General features: G+C 46.0%; 2 protein-coding genes across 2 annotated transcripts in view; both read right to left on the bottom strand.

The window, feature by feature from the left end:
* Positions 1-19,613, bottom strand: part of PRUNE1 (prune exopolyphosphatase 1) — a 113,166-nt gene that overhangs the window by 61,692 nt on the left and 31,861 nt on the right. The gene's annotated exons all lie outside the window — the stretch shown is intronic.
* On the bottom strand, positions 256-19,444 carry ANXA9 (annexin A9). The gene is made up of 13 exons (XM_082202692.1): positions 19,300-19,444; positions 16,672-16,773; positions 16,490-16,586; positions 15,947-16,041; positions 14,338-14,451; positions 13,426-13,510; positions 11,858-11,937; positions 9,788-9,847; positions 6,684-6,780; positions 5,791-5,886; positions 2,990-3,048; positions 2,322-2,444; positions 256-1,363 (listed from the first exon to the last, which is right to left on the bottom strand). Exons 2-13 carry the CDS (start codon positions 16,744-16,746, stop codon positions 1,301-1,303), a joined length of 1,044 nt encoding a protein of 347 aa, XP_082058818.1. The 5' UTR covers positions 16,747-16,773; positions 19,300-19,444; the 3' UTR covers positions 256-1,300.

The raw sequence follows: 19,613 nt of genomic DNA, 5'->3' as shown, positions 1-19,613 counted from the left end.
TGCAGTATTGTCCCATCATGCCTGGTGGAAAAGAAGGAACGCCTCTTCGAAGTTCCTGCCCCTCACAGTTTTTTTTTTGCAATATTTCCCATTCTTAACACCCAATCTGCTGCCTGACTTAACGGAGGCAATTTCCCGGCCTGTTTTTGAACGATAAAAGGAATTGACTGATGAGAGAGCGCAGCCCGACTCAGTTTGTAAAACGGGGAGGTGCCAAAACTTTACATCTGCCCCAAGAGGGGAAAAAACACTCCATTATATGCTCAGAGGTACTTTATTATCACATACTTCATTTTTAAAGAAGTGGAGCTAAATAGGTCAGGTGGTGGAGAAAAGGTGAGCTTACCAAGACAGAAAGACCTGCAATATACCGTATTTTTTGCTCTACAAGACTCACTTTTCCCTCCTAAAAAGTAAGGGTAATGTGTGTACGTCTTATGGAGCGAATGCAGGCTGCGCAGCTATCCCAGAAGCCAGAACAGCAAGAGGGATTGCTGCTTTCGCTGCGCAGCGATCCCTCTTGCTGTTCTGGCTTCTGAGATTCAGAATATATTTTTTTCTTGTTTTCCTCCTCCAAAAACTAGGTGCGTCTTGTGGTCTGGTGCGTCTTATAGAGCAAAAAATACGGTATATGTTAAACTACACGGTTCCAGGTAAGGGGATGTTGTAGTTCCTGAGAAAGGCTGATAGGTTGTCCTTTGCTGCTGGGATGGATATGAGGGGGACCTGTGCCCCCTCCCCAGATATTGAGGGGCTACAACTTCCACCAACACTGACTACAGGTGATAAGAGTCCAACCACACCTGGAGGGCCACAGGTGTTCCAGATTCCAGCTTCTGTAAATGTAAATTCAGCACAGGATCCCTGATTGGTTCGTATCGCCCAGAGAAAATGGCAACCAGCAGTGTCCAGTGGAGAAACGGTCTCTGATGTTGGCGGTAGCGTATCACCTTCACGACTCGTGAGCAATTAATTCCATTTTGCTTTCCAGCACAGAATTGGCTGGATGTTCGCAACCAAATTAAACACAGTTTGCATTGGCTCAGCAAGAAATACGTACAGCATCTCTCTCTTTCTCTTTAAATCATTCCCAGCACACACACACCCCGAATATTTCCAGAACCAACCGAGAAACAAGAAGAAATTAGCGCAAATGGAGAATCAAGATCCTCTGAGGGTGACTTTTGGCCAGACTCCAGGGCCTTCAGGAGGAAGAGGTGGTTGGCTGATGTAAGCATTTGCCTGGTATTCAGAGGTAGACTGCTTTTGCACACAGAGGCTTGTCAGCAGAGGGTATAACTTACAGATCTTCTGCTCTGCACAGACCAAGCAAGGCTGTCTGGTAGTTGCCATTCATTTCAGCCTGAATGAAGATAAAAAGGGATTTTAGAAGGCTTTGCATAATTGCGTAAGGGGCACAGCCCACCCAGAATTAAGCACTTATAAAGCTATGGTTTTCCCAGAAGTGATGTATGGAAGTGAGAGCTGGACCATAAAGAAGGCTGATCGCCAAAGAATAGATGCTTTTGAATTCTGGTGCTGGAGGAGACTCTTGAGAGTCCCATGGACTGCAAGAAGATCAAACTTCTCCATTCTGAAGGAAACCAGCCCTGAGTGCTCACTGGAAGGACAGATCCTGAAGCTCCAATCCTTTGGCCACCTCACGAGAAGAGAAGACTCCCTGGAAAAGACCCTGATGTTGGGAAAGATGGAGGGCACAAGGAGAAGGGAACGACAGAGGATGAGATGGTGGGACAGTGTTCTCGAAGCTACCGGCATGAGTTTGACCAAACTGCGGGAGGCAGTGGAAGACAGGAGTGCCTGGCGTGCTCTGGTCCAGGGGGTCACGGAGAGGCAGACACGACTAAACAATATCCAAAAGAGGAGATATTCTATTCCCCTCTGCTGACCTGAACATACATATATCTGACAAGAGAACCCTGTTAATAATCTCTGCAAAACGGGATCCCGGTAGGATTTGACGGAAGGTCTAGCTAACTAAATATCCCATCATGGCCAAGCAGATTAATTTCATTTAAAGCCATCCCCACTTTTCAGCCGAAATAGGCTCGCTCCTCTTACACCTCACTTCAGGAAAAAGGACACGGCACAAAAAGAAAACGGATCAGGAGGGAGGAGGAAATCAGCAAACTTAGGTTCCGAGTTTGCATGTCGTTTCACGGACCGGCTGGGATGGAAAAGTTCAAGGAGGGGAGGGACCCAAAGTTGCGATGCTGATGGAGCAGCCCTGGACCCCTGCTCTTCCTCCCTCCATCTCTGCCAGCTCCCCACCCGCAGTAAAGAAAGCCTGGCGCCCTTACCTGGAGGAAGGAGTAGAGAGAAATCCCATAATGCTTCCTGAACTCGGATCGGATGCTGAGCAGGTCGGTTTCGCTACGGGAAATCAGGATGCGGGCCAGAGTTCTTGGGCTGGTTTCTGGACCCTTTAAAGAGCAGACAGGTGAGGGTTAGGATATCTATATATTGTAGATGTCATAGCAATCTCGCAGTTTAAGAAAGCTGGGAGAGGCAGGCACAGCCATCAGGATAGGATTGTTCTTCTTCACAGGCTAGTGAATTGGGTGGGGTTATTTGCAAGGCTGTGGCAGAAGGCAAACAGCTCCTTTACTGGGGATGTAAGGAGGAATTACACCAGCCCTTCCGTTCTTCATCTCGCCATCCGCTGCGACAAAATTATAACTCGTGCAATTAATTATACAAAAGACATTGTCATTCCGTTATGCCACCCCGCCGATTTAGGGCACAAAAGGAAACACAGTGTGACTCTAAAGGTGTTCACAAGTGCAATAAATCATGTCTCATTTGCAATCCAAAAGCAACAGCAGAGCAATCATTTCGCGTCAAGCCATGCCCTGTCTGCAGCCGTTTTGGTGCCCAAAACACTTTATTCAAATTCCTGGAGAAAGGGAAGGATACACTTGTGCAACAGAGCGAAAGAGAGAAATAAGGGTGGATTAATTCTCCTTACCTTAACCGCTTGGTAGAGCTTTGTGGCAAAATAGAGAGGGGTGTTTCTGAGGATGGAGACTGCAAAAGAACATGGATTTAGAATAATAATAAGTCAATCGGATAACCAACATGTTCTCATATCGTCTCTGAAAACCATCTTCAGTTATCTGAAGCATACCCAAAACAAGACTGTACGCTTGTGAAAACATGGACCACTTATAAACGCCATCTCCAACTCCTCGAAAGATTCCATCAATGGGGTCTCCGAAAATTTTTACACATCACTTGGGAAGACAGGTGAACTAATACCGGCGTACTGAAAGAAGCAAAGATCACCAGTGTTGAAGCAGTGATTCTTCAACATCAACTTCGTTGGACTGGTCATGTTGTGTGAATGCCTGATGATCGTCTTCCAAAGCAACTACTCTATTCCAAACTTAAAAATGGAAAGCGTGATGCTGGTGGTCAACAAAAGAGGTTTAAAGACTGTTTCAAGGCAAATCTAAAAAAATGTAGTATAAACACTGACAACTGGGAAACACTGGCCTGCGAGTGCTCCAGTTGGAGAACAGTCATGGGCTTTGAAGACACTCGAACTCAGGACGCAAGGGAGAAACATGCTAGGAGGAAGGCATACTTGGCAAATCCACACCATGATCAACTCCCACCCGAAAACCAATGTCCCCATTGTGGAAGGACGTGTGGATCCAGAATTGGCCTCCACAGTCACTTACGGACTCATTGTTAAAACTGTGTTTATGGAAGACAATCTTGGCTATGAGTGATTGCCGAAGAAGAACCCAAACAAGCCAATCTTTCTTTTCTAAAATCCCCAGCTTTTCGGGCGTCTTTAACCACTGCATCGCAGGTAGAAATTCACCAACAACATTACAGCTCTGTGCTGGAGCAACTTGACCTGTTGACTTCCTCCTCCTCAACCAAACTGCTCTGGGTCATGCCCAGTTGGTTATGGGGGAGAAATCACCCCACTGTATTCTCACAATCAACCCTGCGAGGTAGACTAGGCCAACAGCGAGAGACTAGCCCATCCTGTGAGCGTTTCTGTCAGAGTTGCGCCAAACCCAGGTTTCTGAGCCACTAACTATAATCTCACAGTTCCTGCTTGTTCCATGCCAGACCTCTCTCCAGAAAACATGAAATCGTCAAGGACGAGAGTGTCCCTGAGCATGTTTGGTGTGTTATTTCCTTTACGGCAGATGAGGCCAGAGTCAAGAGTAGGTAGACATACACGCCCTGCTCACAAATAGATACCATTCACATGCATAGAATCAGAATTGCAGAGTCGTAAGGGACCCCAGGGGGTCATCCAGTCACACCCCCTGGAATGCAGGCATCTCAACTACAACATCCATGACAGACGGCCATCCAACCTCTGCTTTAAAATCTCCAAGGAAGCAGAGTCCACCATCTCCCAAGGGAGACCGTTCCAGTGTCAAACAGCTCTTGCTGTCAGAAAGTTCTTCCTGATGTTTAGTCGAAATCTCCTTTCTTGTCACTTGAAGCTATGGGTTCGAGTCCTCCCCTCCGGAGTAGGAGAAAACAGGCTTGTTCCCTCCTCCATGTGACAGCCCTTGAGATATTTGAAGATGGCTCTCGTATCTCCTCTCAGTCTCCTCTCTTCCAGGCCACTCTCCAGGCACCCGGCTTGATCTCCGGTTGACCTCCCTGTCTGCATTCCCCGGCAGGATACAGGCTAGGTCGCGATAGGCGATCCTTCTCAGCATGAGAAGAACACACCACTCAGCATACCTTAGGGGTTCCGTTGCTCATCAAAAAAACCTCCTCCGGTGCTCGGCCGTCCTTGTAGCTTCCATCCGTCCGCTACCATATCTTCCTTATCTCCTTGCAGAGGATGAAGTACGATCCATCAACCACTCTCGTTGCTTTCATGGATCAAAACCACCGGCTCCTTGCTATCAGATGTTGGGAATCAAGCCTTTACAGGAGAAACTGGCCACTCTCCGGGCACCCAGCTTATCCTTCTCAGCATGAGAAGAACACACCACTCTTCCCTCCCCCCCCCCAGGCAGGGGAAAGAGAGATAGACAGAAACGTATTTACATGCCTTTATTTCTGTCTTTGCAGCGTTACAGAAAACACGTCTGCTCTCTTCAAACTCCAACAGCAGAGAAACAAACTCCTCCCGTACTTCCTGTACAGCTCATATTACACTCTGAGCTAATTCCGGTGCTTCGCACTGTGAATAGACTGTCCCTCTGTTTCCCACGGAACAGTCCCAACATTCCCATTATGTTTTGCTTTCAAGCTAGCAGCAGCTCGCGGCCGCATTGCTTCTATATCGTAACAAAAGGTACCCAATCCTTCAACCGTTCCTCATCAGGCTTGTTTTCCAGACCCTTGATCATCTTGGTCTGCACACCTTCCAGCTTGTCAACATCCTCTTTAAACTGGGGAGCCCAGAACTGGACACAGTATAGTGGATGCTCGGGTTGCGAACATGATCTGTGCGGGAGGCACGTTCGCAACCCGCAGCATCCGCAACCCGCAGCGCCGCACCTGCAGGTCGCGGTTTGGCGCTTCTGCGCATGCGCAAAGCACGATTTAGCGCTTCTGCGCATGCGCCGAAACCCGGAAGTAACCTGTTCCGGTACTTCCAGGTTTGGCGTGGTGCGAAACCCAAAATCACACAACCTGAAGTGTCTGTAACCCGAGGTATGACTGTATTCCATGTGGGGTCTGACCAAGGTATCTCTGCATTCATACACCGCCCCCCTCCAAGCACGACAGATAGAAAGGCTCTGTGGGGGGGTCACATCCAGCCCACGCCCCCTTACCTACCCAGGGTCAAGCCAGCCTCAAGGGCCTTCCCCTCTAAGTACTTCTTCATAGCTTCCTCCACCTGGAGCCCAGTCATCTTGTGGTACGAGACGAACACTGTGGGAGAAAGAAAGGATTAAGCCAGACTGCTTCTAAACATGTTAGGAATATTTGAAGCTGCCTTGTACACTCTGAAGGGGTCACCTCAAAAGCAGATTCACTGAATAATCATAGTTTAGAAGTCCCGGACCCTAAGGAAGTCAGATTATCCTCCACCAGGAACAGGGCCTTCTCAGTGGTGGCTCCGAGCTGGTGGAATGCTCTGTCCCAGGAGACCAGGGCCCTGCAGGATTTAACTTCCTTCCGCAGGGCCTGTAAGACAGAGCTATTCCGCCTGGCTTTCAATTTGAACTTAGCCTGATCTTTTATTCCCCTTACTTCCCTCCCCCTCCCCTGTTTATGAAGATTACCCGCTTTGCGATCCCACAGCTAATTCTCCCCTGGTCTCCTCGCTGGCCCAAATAGGACTAATTTAGCCAGCTAGCCCTGGTGATCATCTAATGTTTATTGGATGGATTTTCCCCCTAAATTGATTTTTCAATTCTGAATTTATTGTTATTCACATTTTATACTGTATTTTATGCTGTTTTTGTTGCATCAATTAAGTGTTTTAAATTTGTTGTTAGCCGCCCTGAGCCCGGTTTTCTGAACCGGGAAGGGCGGAGTATTGATAAAAAATTATTTTTATTATTATGATTTATTATGAAGGGAAGAGCCCCTGAAAAACCTATTGGCTCTGACTCAGGGGCCCATGAGAACGCTGTTTTAGTGCATTGCATAGAATTCCAGCATGGCTGAACTCAACTCCTTTCCCCAAAAACAGAAACTTGCAAGCTTTGCAAACTAGACCTTGCCTCTGTTTAGATGCTGGGGACTCCGTTCGGTTAGGATCCTGATCCACTCGCTCTCATCCAACCTGCCCGGGTCGCCGCCTCCGGGACCCGCGAGGGCCTGGAAGAACCCACAGAGACACACCACTGAACAAAACAATTGCACAGTCGAAATAACAACAGCCTTTTTTGAAGTCGCAACAGCCCTCTCTGTCGTAACAACTTAATTCAGGGATCAGTACTCAGTCCAGTGCCCGGGACCTATTCGAAGTGCCGCATGACCTATTTAAACCAACAGGCCTTGAGCTTAGAAGACATGGGGTGTAGAAGCAATCCCCAGAACATGCGCAGAGTGAAATCGGTGCCATCCAATCGCAGAGTAACTAGAGCCTGCTCCTCACATATCTGAGGACTCAGCTACATTAGTAAAAAAACAGCGATTTGAATGCGCTATAAACATGCAACAGAGATGGCGCTAGAGAGCAAGGAATTTTAAAAAGTGGTTTTCCATAGAGTTTCCCCCCCCCTTTTGTTAAAACAATCTAATTTCTGACTTATTTATAGCAGGGGTTTCCCTGTGATTAGATCTACTTTCAAATTAGGTATGCGACCTGTGTAGGGATACAACTGAGAGGGGTAGTCTCAGTATTAAACATGAGTAAGAACAGAGCCTCATTTAAGGAGTACACCCAGTCTTAATAGAAACTGGGGAGCCCTGAAGCTTTAGCCCCCAAACCAATTAGGTCTTAATTATCTCTGATCCAGTGCAGCCGGTTTTCCCCCAACTCCATCATTATTCATTTAACCTCAGACGGCTGGAATGTGAGACAAGGAAAAGCTTTTTATCGGGGCGGTTGTAGAGCTGCGATTTTTTTAATCATGTCATGCAGTTGCACTCATACATACAAAACAGAGCATTTGATTATGCAAAAGCATTCCTTATCGCTGCTTCGCCATCTATAATAGCATGCACAAATGCACCTCGAATCTGCACGCGCAGCTTATTCCTTAAAGCCATTCGGTCAACTTGATGGGAAATTTATGAGAAATTAAACACGGAGGGAGCATGGGTGGAACACATTCTTTGAAAACACGAGGAGAGTTCAGCGGCAGTGTTATGTACTGAGTTGAATAGGATCCAAAATGCAGAAGTCTGACTGGTCCTAGAACAACAGGATCCAGAATGCAGCAGTCTGATTGGTCCTAGAACAATAGGATCCAGAATGCAGCAGTCTGATTGGTCCTAGAACAATAGGATCCAGAATGCAGCAGTCTGACTGGTCCTAGAACAACAGGATCCAGAATGCAGCAGTCTGATTGGTCCTAGAACAATAGGATCCAGAATGCAGCAGTCTGATTGGTCCTAGAACAATAGGATTCAGAATGCAGCAGTCTGATTGGTCCTAGAACAATAGGATCCAGAATGCAGCAGTCTGATTGGTCCTAGAACAATAGGATTCAGAATGCAGCAGTCTGATTGGTCCTAGAACAATATGATCCAGAATGCAGCAGTCTGATTGGTCCTAGAACAATAGGATCCAGAATGCGGCAGTCTGATTGGTCCTAGAACAATAGGATCCAAAATGCAGCAGTCTGATTGGTCCTAGAACAATAGGATCCAAAATGCAGCAGTCTGATTGGTCCTAGAACAATAGGATGCAGAATGCAGCAGTCTGATTGGTCCTAGAACAATATGATCCAGAATGCAGCAGTCTGATTGGTCCTAGAACAATAGGATCCAGAATGCGGCAGTCTGATTGGTCCTAGAATAATAGGATCCAGAATGAGGCAGTCTGATTGGTCCTAGAACAATAGGATCCAGAATGCAGCAGTCTGATTGGTCCTAGAACAATAGGATCCAGAATGCAGCAGTCTGATTGGTCCTAGAACAATAGGATCCAGAATGCAGCAGTCTGATTGGTCCTAGAACAATAGGATCCAAAATGCAGCAGTCTGATTGGTCCGCAGGAGCCACACAATCCAGCTCCAGATGGAAGTGAATCCGCAACCTGATTGGCCTACAGGAGAATCCCGGAATTAGCCAATCACGTGGGGCCCATTGTGTAAATAATGTATATAAAGCAGATATTCTGGGGAAACTTCCATTCCTCCTCACCACTATGAGCTGAATAAAGAGCATGAAATCCACTCTCGACTCTGAGTATATTTCACTGGCGACGAGGATGGGATCCCGCTGAGCTGACTGCCACACACAGCACCGCCACCCGCCGCACCGCTGCCTCGCACCGTGTATCCAGGCTTCAGCTCCGGGACACAAGGAACTCAGAATGGCAGCCAACAGCAGCTTCTCGCCATTTAACCCAGCATCTGGAGACTGGGAAGCGTACGCCTCCCGTTTCACCTTCCTCCTAGAAGCCAAGGGGGTCACCGACGAAGAAGACACCAGGAAGAGGGCGATATTCTTCAGCATCTGCGGAGAAGAGACGTTTGAAGTCGCCCAGGCTCTCCTTGCGCCTGAAGACGTCGCTACTGTTCCATACAAAACAATAATGGAACGGCTGAAGGGGCACTTTTCGCCGCAGCCCTCAGTGGTGGCTCGCCGAAATGCCTTCTACGCAAAGCGGCAAGCCCCTGGGGAAACCATAACTGGGTTTGTGACCTCTCTCCGCCAAGCCGCCCGGTTCTGCAACTTCTCAGAGCTGGAGAACATGCTTCGTGACCGCCTCGCCGGTGGCCTGAAGGATGAGAAGCTGCAACGACGCCTCTACGCTAACGTTCCAGGTCGCTCTGGAGGAGGCCCTGGCAACGGAAGCTGCCGAGAGGTCGACGCAAGAGGCACGGCCGAGCCTGCCATCCCAACCGAGGGTCCACCACCAAGACCTCACCGACGACTTGGGATCTTACAGGGAGGAGGTGCACCGAGTACAGCGGTGCACTCAAGCAGCGCACAGACCAGTCAGACTGCTGCATTTTGGATCCTATTCAACTCAGTACATAACAGGCAGGATCAGGCCCAAACCTTGTTGTGTATCCTGATGCGTTTGGCCTTCATGAACCATGGGGTAATCTCATTTTCAACGGGATAGAGACAATCTCTACAGGGCTTGCATGCATCAGAGAGATCATGGAGTCTGAATAATCTCCACTTCCAGACTTGGACGTCTCACCTGCGTATCTTGCCATATCAAAACATAGTCTATGACCCCAGAGTACCTTTCACGGTTGCCCTGGGAGAAAGCAGAAAATCAGACGTCAATGACATTGGCCGTGGGCTGGCAGTCCTTCAATTGGATCCAAATTAACTACGCTTTACACCTCCCATCACAACAGAAACAACTTAAACTAGCTGTTTCTAAGCCGCTCTGTCGATTTTAATGGGCCTAGAGAACGGCCAGTTTAAGGCTCAAACCACACTTCCGCTTTCCCCCTTACCGCTGAATCGGAGCGGGCCTAAGGAAGTCAGATTATCCTCCACCAGGAACAGGGCCTTCTCAGTGGTGGCTCCGAGCTGGTGGAATGCTCTGTCCCAGGAGACCAGGGCCCTGCAGGATTTAACCTCCTTCCGCAGGGCCTGTAAGACAGAGCTATTCCGCCTGGCTTTCAATTTCAACTTAGCCTGTTGCTTTAAAGTTTAGAGAATGCATTTGCTGCTCTGCTTGGACGGCAGATTCCTAAAACAGCCCTTCCCAAAGCAGATTGCCGTAATTGCATTTTGATAATTTGATTATGTCCACTGTTGTTGTTTTTAAATGACTGCTCAGTGGCTGATTTTTAAATGGATACTTTAGACTAGTTATGTCACTGCTTAGTTTTATTATTATTATTATTATTAAGTGGTACATAAATTTTGCATATAAGGCCATCTCACCATCCTGGGCCTCTCTGGATATTTCAGACTCTTAAACTGTTTTTAATATTGTGGTTTTATATTGGAACCATCCCTGGGACCTTACAGTGAAGGGCGGGTAAATAATAATAATAATAATAGTAATAAACAACGTCTGGAGGTCACCAGGTTGATGCTTTAATACATTAAAATGTTTTTAAAATACAAAAAAATCCCTTAATATGCTTCCTGATTAATTAAAGGCTTTGTTGGGGAAAATCCAAAACCCCAAATATTTCTGAAGTAAATCACAGGTCTCCTAAACCTTCCTCCTCCATTTTAAAATTTATTTATTTTTTAGGTGATTTTGAAAAAAGTATTGCATATAGAATGGCTTTCCCTCTGAAAAGCAGGCTAAGTCTGCATCTATAACAGAAACCAGCATGTGTGAATTTTAGGTATGCACAGCCCGTGTCACCTTGGGCCAAATTTAAGGACTTTACAACTTCCCTTTGACTTCACCATCAAAGACACACTTCTCCGTTGTCTCCCGAAACAGACGGGTGCCAACAATAATGTCCCTGCAATCAACCACAGTCTTTTTCTCTTTTTTTACAACCATAGGACCATCTGTACCAGAGCAAACTCAGCACCCATTTAAAGCCCCCACTCAAATCCTGAGAATTGTAGTTTTCCCCAGCACAGAGCTACAGTTCTATATTTTTTAATGCTTTATTAACCCAAATTGCATCCATACATCTAAGACATATTGTAATCTATAAATCAAACATCAGAATAAGAATGCCAACAAAAAGATATGTGTCTTCTTAGTATAAATTTACTACTTAAATTAGACTTCCCGTCCTTTTCAACATCTTTTCACTCTAATAAACCTATTACCTAAACTTATCAGCATGTTCATAATAAAATAATAATATACTGTACATCTATGTGTATATATAGATATAGATATAGATATATACACAGTATCTATTTTTACCCAATTAACCATAATTATTTACAGAGATGATTCCAAAGCTGCTACAGTTCTAAGCGCCCTTAGCAAACTAGAGTTCCCTTGATTCAGCTGGGCAAAGCCACTTGAAGAGGGTGTGAAGAAAGGCTGGTTGGGGTCTGGGGAGAGCCAGGTAGAGAGCCAGGTATAATAATATTTATTGGTTTTTACACATATTTTCCAGCATAGCATCTCACGAACATCAAATCAAATCTTTGGCTATCACAGCCTAAGACTTCCTTCAACCCCGTCTAATGGTTTTCTAAAATCATTTCCAATTCTGCATTTCATTACTATAATTATTGCTATGTCTGAATCCTTATTTGGCTCCTCAATTGACCCCAAAGACACAAATGCCCTAAGTGCCTCTGAATGGTCCCTTTTTCCCACTTTTACCTTGATCAAGGCATCCAGGAGGCCCTGAAGGAAGCCGCTGGTTTGCGAAGCGATGTCCTTCTCCAGATCCAAACTGAAATCTAGGCACAGTTTTGGATTAAAGAGAAGCGGTTTTGCCCAAATCTGATAGACTTTCAGGAGTTAAGCAACGCCATTAGGATTTTAAGCAAGAACAAAAACTGTGGGACCTATTTCTCTCTTTTCTGTTTTGTGCTGGGGTTTCCTCGTTTTGTTTTTTAATGACCTCATTTTTATATGCGGACTTGAGGGGCTTGTTTATGTTAACAGGACCTATCTCTCTCTTTTCTGTTTTCTCCTGGGTTAAAAAACAAAACACCTCATTTTATATGATGACTTGAGGGACTTGTTTATGTTAACAGGATGAGGTCTAAAAGGATGCTCAGACAAACAAACAAACACTCCACCTTTAAACACAAGTACATCCAAGGCAGCTTACATCAGATAAAAATAATATGAAGTGCTTCTTTAAATAATCAACTTTACAAAAAAAAAGAAAAAAAGTCCATGATGCCATCTTGTGGCGGCGAGTTCTGCAGGTTAACGATGCATTGAGCAAAGGATGACTTGCTTTCCTCCTGTCCCAAAATCTGCAGCCTATCGGCTTAATGCAGGGGTCAGGAAAACTTTTTCAGCAGGGGGCTGGTCCACTGTCCCTCAGACCTTGGGGGGGGCGGACTATATTTTGAAGAACAAAATGAACGAATACCTATGCCCCACAAATAACCCAGGGATGCATTTTAAATAAAAGGACACATTCTACTCAAGGAAAAAACACACTGATTGCCGGACCGGATTGAGAAGGCGATTGGGCCGGATCCAGCCCCCAGGCCTTAGCTTGCCTACCCATGATTTAGGTTCTCATTCACAACCACTCATATTTCTAGGTGAAAAACAGAGAGAGAGAGAGAGAGAGAGAGAGAGAGAGAGAGAGAAATTCACACCAGGCTAGAATTAATATTTTTACTCATCCACTCAAAGCCTTTTTTAACCCGCTGCTCACTGCTGGAAAAGCTTTCCAGGTCACCTTGGAAGCATGAAGAAATAAAACAGACACGGCACAAAAGGAAAAGCGATTGGGAGGGAGGAGGAAAAAGCAACGTTGTGCAGCAGCACGCAGGCCCATTTTTCATCTGTGGAACACCGAGGCTCAGAGCTCTCCTACAATTCGAGCCGAGTCAAGAAAGGCTTTCTGGTCTACTGAGAAAGACTTGGCAGCCTGCTGGCAATCTACCAATTTCCCCTTTTCAGGGGGGGGGGGCGGTTTGTGAGGGAAGAGGCATCCCAGGAGCAGATCCTTTGCATCCCAGAAGCTCCTTCCCTCAGGAAGGAGAAAAACACACTGATTCCCAGACTATCCACAGGCCAGATTTAGAAGGCGATTGGGCTGGATCCGGCCCCCATGGCTTAATGATTCAGGGATTCTCAGAAAGCATGAATAACTCTCCAATTCCTCCAAACCAGGTATGTCCACATCCCTCCACCCTTAGCTGTCCTTTAAAAGGCAGTGGGAAGAAAGTGTATCATTTTTTATTTCGTTCCTTCTTTACCATGCTTGTAGCAGCTCAGGATCTCCCGGAGTTGCTGGCTGGTTCGGGTGGAGAGGATTTCGAGAAGCGTATCTGCCTCCAGGCCCTGGAAAGAGGAAGGGCGTTTGTTGAGTAACCTTAGCAGCTTAAGTGTGGCAACACTTGAAAAGGCGAGCGAGTTCAAGAGCAGCACGAGGGTGGAGAGGAGGAGGCGATGCGGTCAGTTTCCAGGCTGCTAAGTATTTTTTTTATTTATTTCATAAAATGCAAATATTGATTTTTTAAAAATAAAATAAAACCCACACACCCTCAAAGCCGTTTGCAAAAAAAAAAAGTTGATGAATAAGGTCACTCCTAAGAAAAATTAGCAACAATTATTTAAGATTTCCCGAAACTTAAAACAGCAAGAGACTAAAATCAGATTAAAATTCCAGGTAGACCAAGCAAGCTGCCCTCTCTTCTTGCCCTAGGATGGTGCGGAATGGAGGAGGTTGTGGTTGCCTAGCAACCGCATCTCAACTCAGACCCTGGTCCATGAATAGGACCAGGAGGAAAAGACCAGGCAAAGCCATAGTCCAATGCGTGGCGCATCTGCTTTCGTGCATGCAGAAGGTCGCAGGTTCAAATCTGGCATCTCCCTGCTGGAGAGCTGCTGCCAGTCAGTGTAGACAATATTCAGCTAGATGGGCAAGTGGTCTTTAAACATGAGGACTAGAATCTTACTTTCTGTTTACGGGAAGCTCAGTGACAGAGCACCTGCTTCGTATGCAGAAGGTGCCCGGTTCAATCCTCCCATTCCCTGGGCATCTCCAGGTGGGGCTACGAAATGCTCCTTCCTTGAAAGCCTGGGGAGCTGCTGCCAGTCCGTGTGGGCAATGCAGGGCTAGGTTCACAAATGGCCTGACTGAGCAAGACAGGGACCGATGGCCGTACCTTCAGGGCCAGGTTGATTTCATGAGCATCAAACTGAGCTGCCGGCTTCAGCAGACCCGTGATCACGCCCTCTAGGTGCCCGGAAAAAGCTGCTTCCAGAGTTTTCAGGAGGTCCTGAGAAGGGGAAATAGAAATGCGTTAGGAGGAGGATTAAAACCATCTCTGAACAGTCTTCAAAGGCTGCCCCAGGCAAAGTGCATTGCAGTGGTCTAAGCCGACTGTTACAAAGGCATGAACTACTATGGTCAGTCTTTGTCCATGAAGTTTTCTTGGCAGGGATACTGGAGTGGCTTGCCGGTTCCTGCTCCAGGTGGATCACGTTTGGTCAAAACTCTCCACCATGACCTGTCCATCTTGGGTGGCCCTGCACGGCATAGCTCATAGCTTCTCTGAGTTATTCAAGCCCCTTTGCCACAACAAGGAAGTGATCCTTGAAGGAGAGGTCAGTGTGACAGCAGTCACAAAATTAAAAGACGCCTGCTTCTTGGGAGAAAAGCAATGACAAACCTAGACAGCATCTTAAAAAGCAGAGACATCACCTTGCCAACAAAGGTCTGTATAGTTAAAGCAATGGTATTCCCAGTAGTGATGTATGGAAGTGAGAGCTGGACCATAAAGAAGGCTGATCGCCAAAGAATGGATGCTTTTGAATTCTGGTGCTGGAGGAGACTCTTGAGAGTCCCATGGACTGCAAGAAGATCCAACCTCTCCATTCTGAAGGAAATCAGCCCTGAGTGCTCACTGGAAGGACAGATCCTGAAGCTGAGGCTCCAAGACTTTGGCCAATTTATGAGAAGAGAAAACTCCCTGGAAAAGACCCTGATGTTGGGAAAGATGGAGGGCACAAGGAGAAGGGGATGAGATGGTGGGACAGTGTTCTCGAAGCGACCAGCATGAGTTTGACCAAACTGCAGGAGGCAGTGGAAGACAGGAGTGCCTGGCGTGCTCTGGTCCAGGGGGTTACGAAGAGGCGGACACGACTAAACAACAACAACACTATGGTCAGTACATTTCCGAGCACAATTCAAAGTGTTGGTGCTGACCTTGAAAGCCCTAAACAGCCTTGGTCCAGTAGAACTGAAGGAGCGTCTCCACCCCCATCGTTCTGCCCGGACACTGAGGTCCAGCTCCGAGGGCCTTCTGGCGGTTCCCTCCCTGAGAGAAGTGAGGTTACAGGGAACCAGGCAGAGGGCCTTCTTGGTGGTGGCGCCTGCCCTGTCGAACGCCCTCCCCATCAGATGTCAAGGAGATAAACAACTATCTGACTTTTAGAAGACATCTGAAGGCAGCCCTAATTAGGGAAGTTTTTAATTTCTGATCTTTTATTGTGTTTTTAATATTCTGTTGGGAGCCACCCAGAGTGGCTGGGGAAGCCCAGCCAGATGGGTGAGGCATAAATAAATAAATGATGATGATGATGATGATGATGATGATGATGGCTGGTAAAGTCAAGATAGGCCAAAGCTGGCAAACTAGCCAAAGTTTATAGAAAGCTGGCACTCAGATGGACATTTGAAGGGTCAGTTTGAAACCCGCCTAATATAGGATTCCCTTCCCCCCCCAAAAAAAACTCTAGATCTAACAGGGGTTTGCTGCTTCCCATCCTCACCTGTTTCGTGAAATTCAGGAACTCTTCAGCAATTTGCTGCCTCTGTTCATTGCTCCTGTTGGTCAGTAGGTCAATGACGGTTACATATTCGACACCTGTCACGATGGATAGCAAATTTAGAGGCTAACCACTAAACCGTGGTTCTCTGTATATGTTCTTCACATATATAAACCCCCCCTTTCAATTCTGTAACAGGAGAAGTCACATTTATGAATCAAACACGTATATATAACCGCACACTTTATACAAAGGGGATCTGTCAGTTTGCATCCCACTTTTTGAGCCGGCGTCTCCTACGTGGTGCCATTCGTAAGATGCCATGGGTTACGGGTTTGAGTCCTGACGTGCATCGATTAAAACTCAGCTGAATGTGACACTGTCAGACTGTGCAGAGGGCAGCGGCTCACCTTCAGTTCCTTTCTCATTGATAGAAAAAGTTCATTGAGCGACCTTCAGTCAAATCGCTACTTCTGAGGTTAACATATATACAGGGAAAAACCAGCAAGGACACAACACACGAACACCACAACTGTGATTTGTTACCTTTCCCACTGACGGCGTCAAGGAGAGTTTGGACATCTTTTTCCACCTCAAAGTTCAGGTGGGGTCTGATCGTCCCCAGAGTGCCCCAAACAGCTGTCTAGAGCAAAATAAGACAGAGATGGAATGGTCACCAGAAACTCCGAAATCTTCGTGATTCGACGAGTGCCAATCCAAGCGCTCACCTTATCCGCAAGGGGCAGGTGCCTGAGGATTTCGTTGACCAAGGATCGTCTCTCGATTCCGTTCACCAGCGACATCCTGCGCCCGCAGCTGTCAAATCTGAGCTATCGAAAACAACAGACAGGGGGGCTGTTTATCGCAAGCTACACAGCACAGAGAGATCCCACCTGATCTCTGTGTCTGAGACGGAGGAATCTGGACACTTACTAAGGTTTGAGCTTGAGAAAGCTCTGTCATAACACTAGTGAAGCTGAATGTGCGGAGTTAAACTGCGGAACTCTCTGCCACTGGAGCTGATAATGGCCACCAAGTTGGATGGCTTTAAAAGAGGACTGGGGAAAATACCTGGAGGATACTAGCCGCAATACATGGAGGAAAGTGTTTCTCCACCTGGTGGGAATGTAAAAAAGTGAAAAACATCTGGGAAATGATATATAATGAGATGAAAAAGATGTTGAAATATACATTTATTAAGAAACCAGAAGCATTTTTACTTGGCATTGTAGGAGATGATATTAATAGACAGGATTGTAAGTTGTTTTTATATGCAATGACAGCAGCAAGAATATTATTGGCACAAAAATGGAAGCAAGAAGAACTACCGATGAAAGAAGAATGGAGGGTGGAGTTGATGGACTACACAGAACTAGATAAATTAACAGGAAGGATTCGAAACCTGCGGGACCAGAGATTCATGGAAGACTGGAGTAAATATATGAATTATTTGAAAAGTAATTGTGATGAACAGATTACGCTAGTTAGGACTGCAAGTAGTTTAGTAAGGTGGATTATTTGAAATACTGCAAGAAAGACTATGAAGAGAATTATTAGTTAAGGATAATTAAATGTAATATAGAAATTAAGAAATAAGAATAAGTGATAAAGAACGGAAAATCATCAGTGGTGTTGACGGAAATCTAAAATATTGTATAAGATGAAAAGAAATGTTGTATAACTGTTGGGACTGATATGTTTAAAAAAATCAATAAAAATGTATATAAAAGAAAGAAATAACAGTGTTTCTCCTCGAAACAAAATGAGTCATGGACACTCAACTGTGCTGAGTGTTAGAAGAGTCAAGGTAGATTTACCTTGTGGTTAATCAAACCACATTAATTTCAAATGCAAATCTAAACATCTTTTTCAGTTCGTTATAGATATCTTCCCAGAATCCCACTATCTCTTTGCACTCCCACCACATGTGTAGAATCCTTTCTCCTAGGTATCATGTCAGAGGAAATAAAAAGAACAGTCAGACCAATATTTATGTATGCAACTACAGCGGCAAGGTTATTGATTGCCAAAAATTGGAAAAGCAGCAGCGTCCCACCTAAAACAGGCTGGTTATCTAAAATGATGGAATACTTCCATATTGCCGAACTAACAGGGAGGATAAGCGGTACAAAAAGTGAATAAGGAGCGGACTATCTTTAAGGAATACATCAAGATTTATATGGAAAAAGTAGAAATTCTGACAGAAACTAAGTGAATCCAGAATACAATTAGAGTGAAAGGAGAGTAAAGTCAAGATAGAAGAAGAGATTAAAGAAATAATGAAATGCGTTTAAGATGGTTGGAAAAATAAAGTAGTGTAACAAGAACGGCTGGAAGTCAAGCCACTTGGTGGGTGTCTGTGTGGGGTAGGTGTGTTGATATGTATAGTATAGGTAGGTATTATATAATGTAGGTATGTTTTATGTTATGAAAATAAGGTAGTGTGTTGTGTACGTGTATTGTGTAAATGTATATGTATGTGTTTTATATGTTAATAAAATTTAAATAATAATAATAATAATAATAATAAATAATAATAATAATAAACCCACATTAATTTCTCTCACTTGCAACCCCTCAAGAGATCCCTTGGGACACATGCTTAAGGTCTCACTGAGGAGGAATATGGTTTGAGACTAATCCCCTTTCGAAAATTTACTCCCCGCCTCCTCTCTCATTTCTGCCTTCAGGATCAGTTTGAGAAATAGTCCATTCATTCCATCAGCCTGCCTTAAACTGAACACCAGATCCTAGGTAGGGTTGCCAACTTTCTAAAGCCTCCTGACACCTATGGTGTTAAAGGGAAAGGGACCCCTGACCATTAGGTCCAGTCGTGGCCGACTCTGGGGTTGTGGCGCTCATCTCGCTTTATTGGCCGAGGGAGCCGGTGTACAGCTTCCGGGTCATGTGGCCAGCATGACAGAGCCACTTCTGGCGAACCAGAGCAGCGCACAGAAACGCCGTTTACCTTCCCGCTGGAGCGGTACCTATTTATCTACTTGCACTTTGACGTGCTTTCGAACTGTCAGGTTGGCAGGAGCAGGGACTGAGCAACAGGAGCTCACCCCGTTGTGGGGATTTGAACCGCCGACCTTCAGATCGGCAAGTCCTAGGCTCTGTGGTTTAACGCACAGCGCCACCCGCATCCCTATGATGTTAAACAGCAGGAATTAAGCAGGTGAGACCTTTTCCCAGAGTGGAGGCAGTTTGGGTAAAAGCTTCACCCTCCCAGTCTTTTATGCATCAAGCAGATCACAAAAGCAGAGGAGCGGGACTGGTCTTTAAAAGTTGGCAACTCACAAATGCAACTCCACCCCCACCCCCACCCCAAAAAACCCCACGTCTGAAGAATGTACCTGGCTGTTTTCTGTGTCTCTCTCCCGGACAGCAGCAAGTGCCTTGTCGTACGTGAGCGGGTGGCAGTGACAAGTCACCTCCACCCAGCACCCTGAGGGAGGGCCTCAGCCGACCAGCCCGTGATAAGTGGATGAAGGAAAAACCAGTCCGGTCTGTAGCTCTCAAGCCAAGAAGTCTGTGCCTTTCGCAAGGCAAGCTGCCAAGTATCGTAATTCCTTTCTATCCCTGGCGGGGCTGCAACCAGGAACTGGAGCATCAGGAATAAAAAATGACGTCCTTCTGAGACGTGAGCCCAAACCTGACAGGTGAGGGA

The sequence above is a fragment of the Podarcis vaucheri genome (assembly GCF_965113315.1).
Source record: "Podarcis vaucheri genome assembly, chromosome: 16".
NCBI classification, from domain to species: domain Eukaryota; kingdom Metazoa; phylum Chordata; class Lepidosauria; order Squamata; family Lacertidae; genus Podarcis; species Podarcis vaucheri.
The sequence above is the reverse complement of the archived record's forward strand: the minus strand, read 5'-3'. Positions and strand labels throughout refer to the sequence as shown.